Source organism: Geospiza fortis, unplaced genomic scaffold (assembly GCF_000277835.1).
Source record: "Geospiza fortis unplaced genomic scaffold, GeoFor_1.0 scaffold428, whole genome shotgun sequence".
Lineage (NCBI taxonomy): Eukaryota > Metazoa > Chordata > Aves > Passeriformes > Thraupidae > Geospiza > Geospiza fortis.
Genome location: NW_005054409.1, coordinates 1,714,680 through 1,721,155, shown reverse-complemented (window position 1 = coordinate 1,721,155; position 6,476 = coordinate 1,714,680). Strand labels below are relative to the sequence as shown.

The following is a 6,476-nucleotide window of genomic DNA, read 5'->3' as shown; positions in this document are numbered from 1 at the left end:
TCCTCACATGAGCTCAGGAATAAAGGAGGTTGGGTATTTCTAACAAGCCTCCCAACTGACAGAGCTGATCCCTGATTCCCAAAAGTTGAGATTTTTGCTGTACCTTCAGAATTCAGGTTTTGCTGATTCCCAGCCCTGGAAAAAGTGACTTTTACACAGCCCAAGGGAGAACACTGAATCTGCCAAAGACCTCTCTTGAAAGGACAAGCTTCCACAGAGGGACAAGTGCCACTGGCACTGTAGGTGCCGCTTTACATCTCTGTAAAGAGTTTGAACCTGCGACTGCCTACAAACTCATGGGCCCAGACCTACAATTCACACAACAGCTGTTACCAAGTTTAAATTTAATAGCACTAAGTTTTACTCCAACCCTGATGGCCATGATTTAGGCATCAGAATGGGTTCAATTTGCAGGTGCAAAACAATTCCTCTTGCATTAGAGGTCAACCCAGATCATCCAGACCTTCAAAGCATTAAAATCAAAAGTATTTTCCAAAGTTCAAAACTCACCCAAGGCTCATTCCGAGTACCATTCACTATTTTGATTTCAAGAAAGACTCACAGTTGTGCCAGTAAACAACAACACACAACCTTTGCAGGAGGTTGCAGGCCTCTCTGAAAATAATTTCTTAGGAATATGCACAGGAATGAGAAGGAAATGAGAGGTACCTATAAATCATATGGCATGCCTGAGTGTTGCCCAGGTGAAAGCAAAAAATTCATGTTATTTGCAGTATGTATATCTCTTCCTGAGTTGAATTTCATTCCCAGTATGGAATCCAAGAATCTGCTTTCTTTTTTTGGCAAGGTACTCAATCACATGGTAAGGCAATCCAATTTTCTGGTTTGCTTCCTGTCTTCTTTCCTCCTAAAAGGCCAAGCATTTCTCACCAAGATCACCACTATAATGTGTGCCAGAATATGTTTAAAATGTAGTCCTGTAAAAATAGAAATTAGGTTTGTTCCTTTGAAGGCAGCATTAATTCTTCATATATTCTGGGATCTTGAAGATTTCAGCTGAACAGATTCAAAATTATCTTCCTTTTCCTGCAATGGAAAGACAGGTTCCCATCAACTGGATTTCTTCAAAATCTCCCCAGCAGTCAGCGCAATCACTTCTTCTCTCAATATCCTTTGCCAAAAACTTCACTTTATTGTTACTACGGTCATTAAGTGCACAGTTTGACCCTTTAATATTTAATAACATTACTAGTTCTGTAAAAATTTGCAAAACCAATAAAATTATGCAATAGCTATTGTTCATGGTACTTATTTTAGAGGGTACAGGGAAAGTCTGCATTTCTTATTCACAGAATAGGACAGGTAGTCTGAGCTGGGGAATTGCAAGGTAATCATCTCTATGGTTATTATCACTTCTCAATGTGTTTCCTGCAATATATAAAATGCTTGAAGCACAGCATGTGAGTGTGAACACCACTGCCTTGCTCCTGGATTTCAATCTCAACTCCTCTGGGAGACTCACAAGACAAAACATCAGTTTCCATCTTAAAAATGAGGGCTGGAGAGTTGAGTTTTCTCTCTGTTTTCACTTGCTGGGTGACAGCCTTGGCCACTTGGCCAGCAGGCATCAGGATGAGCGAGAAATGGGGACTTACACACCCAAATAGTCTGCAAAATGTCCTGAACTGCCTTCATAATCTGATTTTTAAAGCCCTCTCACACAGATCAGGACAGCCTGGTGCAGATATGAGAAAGAAAGGGAAAAATTGTCCTATGCTAGTCTAGTGAAAAATGTCTGGTATTGTCATGCTGGAGACAACAGACATAAGTAAAACAGCTCCCAGTCTGAAACAGGTTTGTAATTATTTGGCTTATATCTTCTCATTAAAACTAAGTCATCCCTTTCTATATTACAGGCATAGCTCTCAATCCCTTGGGTACTCAAACCCACTGATATCTTTGTGACATGCTGGCAGAAATGCCATACCCTGAGGCTTGAACATAGAGTTAGGACACTGCAGATCTTCCTTCTCTCTCATTTTACATTTTTGCTTTTTCTCCCCTGTTTTTCTCCATATATTTTTTTCTGTATTTTACATGCATAAGTAGCAGGACATTAATTTCTTCATCTTTTACATAAATTAAAAGCAATGCCTATAACCTTTATTTTTGATAAATTTATATTAAATTTGAGTTATCTGCAGGGGTACAGGACACAGAGGTGAGAAAGCTAATGAGGTACTGGAAGTTGGATTTGCCAGCTATTGTTATCCAGCAGTAAAAAAAGGAACAAGCTTAGAAATACCTGACAAGCTTGTTGAAAATTGAGAGAACACTCAGGAGGCCTGCTACAGTGGATATAGGAACATTAAAAAACTCCAAATAGGCATTCAAGCTGTCTGAATACTGAAGTACTAAAGCTTAATTCTATTTTAGCAACATCACCAGAAAATTTTATGTGATTTGATTTTATTTACATCTTCAATATTCTCAATATTGAATTAAGAATTAATATTGAATTTCTGCCCCTTTCCACAAGGAAAAGTATTGTTTTTGCAGGACAAATAGTCAGGCTGGGGTCAAGGGAAAGTTCTGCACATTATCTGTGCAATGGTAACTTCTCCTAGGAGGAATATCTGAGGAGCAGGTAGTGTGGCAAGAAGACACCAGTCAAACAAAAAAAAAAAAAAATAAAAGAATGAAGAGAAGAGAATAATAAGGGGAAAAAAAGGCAGCGCACAAGTTTTAATTATATTGCACTCAATCACAGAAAGAAAAAAAAAGGGATACAAGGAAAAAAATCTCAAAATTCAATATTCTGAGATATTATTTGGACAATAAACTGGAGTACAATGTTTTAAAATTAATTTTTATTATGATCTTTTAAGAGACTTTCCAAGAAATTGACTTCAACAAAACTGTTTGAAAGGGAAAATATCATTTGCCTTTATCCTGATCATAACAGATGCCCCCACTGGAATCCCTTAAGGACAACACTACCCTTTCCATAGCACAGATTTCAAGGCATTTGGAACAAAGACCAAAGAGTTTTTGGGATCTACCATGATGGCCCTCTGTGGCTCCTCTCAGAAATGTTCAAAGGACACCAAAGAGTTTGGTGCTGTCAATTCAGACATGCAACAATCCACATCACATCTACTGCAGAAAGAAATGCTTTTTTGGTGCTGCTTCCCACTGAAATGGAGGAGGCTGCTGTGTTGGGCAACAGGATGAAGATGATTTATCTTCAACTGAATCCTACTCAAAATTATGGCTCTCCAGCCAGCCATGAAGCCAGCCCAGGTGAGCTGCAAGCAGCTGGCTGGTGGCTGTGCTGCCAGTGTTAATTTTTTGTATCTCTAATAGCTGTGTTTGCCTCAGCAATGGATGTGCCTGGGAGGATTCCAGGCAAAAAGGTTCTCTCTGCCATTAACTGTTTTTTTCTGGTGTCACCCAGGCAATAAAAAATGCTACTGAAATCTCTCTGGGGAGGAAGGAGCATTTGCCCAAAAACCCTACAACATTTCTTAATTTTATCCAGACTGTGGATTTCAGCAGATCACTATGGACTGGATGAGGTGTGTGTGGGAGGCTGCGCTGCTGTGAAATCAGCATCAAAGACTCATCACATCCAGTAACAAAAAAAGGCAATAATTATTTTTGTATTAATATTGGTAATTACTACTCACCTTTGTTGCCAAGGATTTGAGCTTCCCCAGCAGTGACTGCTTATTTGAATACACAATTTCTTCTTCATTATCTTCTCCTTCCATTATAGCACAGCTGTCAGCAGCTGGCAGTTCACACTCTTTTGAGTTCGTTGTCATCACTAATTTGGAATATTTATACTCCAGCCTGAAGATATAAAGCCACACAGGAATAGATTTTTTTCTCAAATGTCCCATACTCAGGGGTTTTGTAATTTAGATTATCTGCAGTCCTCCCACATACTTACTTCTGAGGTAGTGGAAATTAGATACTTTTCAATCATTAAAAATATGTAACCAAAATAGTATTAACAACACACTGAGCTCTTGCTTTCCAATTAGTCCTCTATCCTTATAAAAGAGCCATGTTTTCCCACAACACCAAGGGGAGGTCAAGAGGGCTTCCTGCATTAAGAAGTGCTGGTTGGGGCAACAACCAAAACAGAACTGAGCAATATGGTTATGAGCCTAATTTTTTACCAAGATGAAAGGGAGTAATTAGACTAAAGATACACTTTTGGTCTTCTGAGCTTGAGAAAGCCATGTTGTTTCAGAAACTAAAGTCAACTTCAAACTCTCAAGGGTTAAAAAGACAGTTTCTTTTTGGAAATTATGTCATTGCTGTGGATGTTCTGTACTTTCCTCACCGAAAATTGTTATAGCCACTGTTGACAGAAGAAACATCAACTTGGTGCGTGAATGGATTGATCCCACAAGGTTCTGCTCATCAAGAGTGTCATAAAGTCAGATGCAGGAAAAGTCACTCCATCAAGCTTTTAGCTAACTTTTATATAGAACACAATTTGCAGTACTTACTTCTGGTTCTTCTTCCAAAAGTAGCAAGTCAAGGCTATCAGCAGAACAGCTGTGAAAGCACCAACACCAGCTCCAACTTTAAGCCAAAAATCCACTGTTTCACAAGTGCTGGTCCTTTTTTCTGGCAAGGGAACTCCTTTAATGCAATGCTTTGGCTCATTCCATACATATAAGGTTTCCTTTCAAACAGAAAACACCAAAAAGTGAGCTGCTTGTAGGAAAAGAGAGAACTGTTTAGACTTAGAGAAAACAAGCTGTTCTGAGGTAGAAAGGTCAGATGACTTTTCAGCAAAAGCAAATCAAAACACTTCCTTCAGGTTTTCAGACTCCAGATTTTCAGTTATATTGTCTAATCAGTTCTCTCCTTGCTTGTGCCTGTAGGTTCAGGCATGGCAAAAGGATTTCCTCCCCTGTATAGGTCTCCATGTGACACAATGTGGGCTGGACAGTTTTGGGAATAAGTTGTGCCTGCACAGGAGCTGTTGGTCAATGGGATGGTTTGAACCCGTGGAAGGACCTCCTAATATTTGACTAGAGAATGCAGCAGCAAAAACATTGCAAGCGAACAGGATGAATTTATGAACTGACATTTGGAAACCTTTCCTAGCCTGCCCCTGATGTTTATGGCTACGAAACAACTGAAGTCTTTAGGGCAATCCATCCTTCAGAAATAACTGTCCTGCAAGTCTGAATGCATCGAGAGCTCACATCCTTACTCACACAGCACAAACCTGCTCTCTTGCAGGAACCACACTGCCATTGACACAAACATCCCTGACTCTCAACACAGCTCCTTCCTCAGCTTGCATCCCAGCCAGCTCAGGGCCTGGGCTGAGATCTTCCAACCCACTCACACATCAATCTGCACACCAAATCTCAACAAGAGTCCAAGTTATACCCAAATGAGCCCATCTGACTTCGAGACATGGGTGCTGTACCTGAAATCCTTTTTTGCAGGCTCCCTCAATCTCATGGTAGTCTTGCTCTGTGCAGAGAGGACAAGCTTCTGCACTTTCCCAGAGGAAGTAGAAAGTGCATCCATCACAGGTGCCTGCAGGGCAGGAGCTACGAGGAGAGCAGAGCTCAGTTATCAGTTATGAAAGAAACACTCTGGGGTTCACATCCTCATCCACCTTCTGCTGCTGAAGATTGGGAATGGGAAGTATGAGAAATGGGTAAACATCCATCAAGTTAGCAGATGGAAGAATCTGGGGGGAGAATTTTTCCTGGTTTGTAAAGTGTTTTCTCAAGTGAAAACAGGTGTTGAGCTTTCAAAGATCCAAAAGGAGTGGGGAGGGAAAGGGAAAGGAGGGGAAAGGAGAGGAGTTACTACACCAGCATACACCTCCATCACTGTTCTCCTGCACAGGGTGGCTGTTCCACCTGACTGCTGCTATCTGGTTCCTGCCATTGTTCTAATGACGTCTGGGTGATTTAGTCCATATGGAACGGACTTGTCCTGTCATGGTTAATTACTAGAAGGATGTTCACCGGTTAATGAAGAGATAACAGCTTCTCTTACTCCATGAACTAATGGCCTATTTTGTATTCAGCCTGCAGAAGGAAGTTGTACTGGCAGTGGCAGGACAGTCATGCAGATTTTTTTACTGACAATCACATCAGGTCTAGCAGCAGCAATGGCCAAAGGACATGCAAGAAGTTTGGTCATATAAATATGAAATATATTCATGCATAAAAAAATTATTTAAAGTTGTATTATTCTATATTATCTGGAAACCTGGTATCCTGTGCTGAAGCACTGAAAAATCCCCAGCCCTAAAAGCCCCTTCTGGCTTATCCAGATTTGAATACCTGACAACAGGTACATTCCTCTGTGAATTATGGAGCATTTTTCCAACCTACATGGCAAGAGCACTGACAGACCTTTCTTCTCAACTGCTTTCATCTAATACTGTAGATTCATGTGATACTAAACACCAAGCCTGGAAGATCAAGGAGTTACATTATTTGACATATTTCTGATACCTCCCT

General features: G+C 40.4%; 1 protein-coding gene across 2 annotated transcripts in view; it reads right to left on the bottom strand.

Annotated features, from left to right (window-relative positions):
• KIAA1324L (KIAA1324 like) overlaps nucleotides 1-6,476 on the bottom strand; it is a 65,032-nt gene continuing 58,556 nt past the window's right edge. For both annotated transcript variants that reach the window (XM_031061332.1, XM_005426291.2), the window contains exons 19-22: nucleotides 5,423-5,549; nucleotides 4,485-4,663; nucleotides 3,651-3,816; nucleotides 1-1,047 (exon numbers count right to left, since the gene is read on the bottom strand). In XM_031061332.1, the coding sequence (XP_030917192.1) occupies nucleotides 988-1,047; nucleotides 3,651-3,816; nucleotides 4,485-4,663; nucleotides 5,423-5,549 (532 nt within the window). In that variant the 3' untranslated portion in view covers nucleotides 1-987. The remainder of the gene's footprint in view (nucleotides 1,048-3,650; nucleotides 3,817-4,484; nucleotides 4,664-5,422; nucleotides 5,550-6,476) is intronic.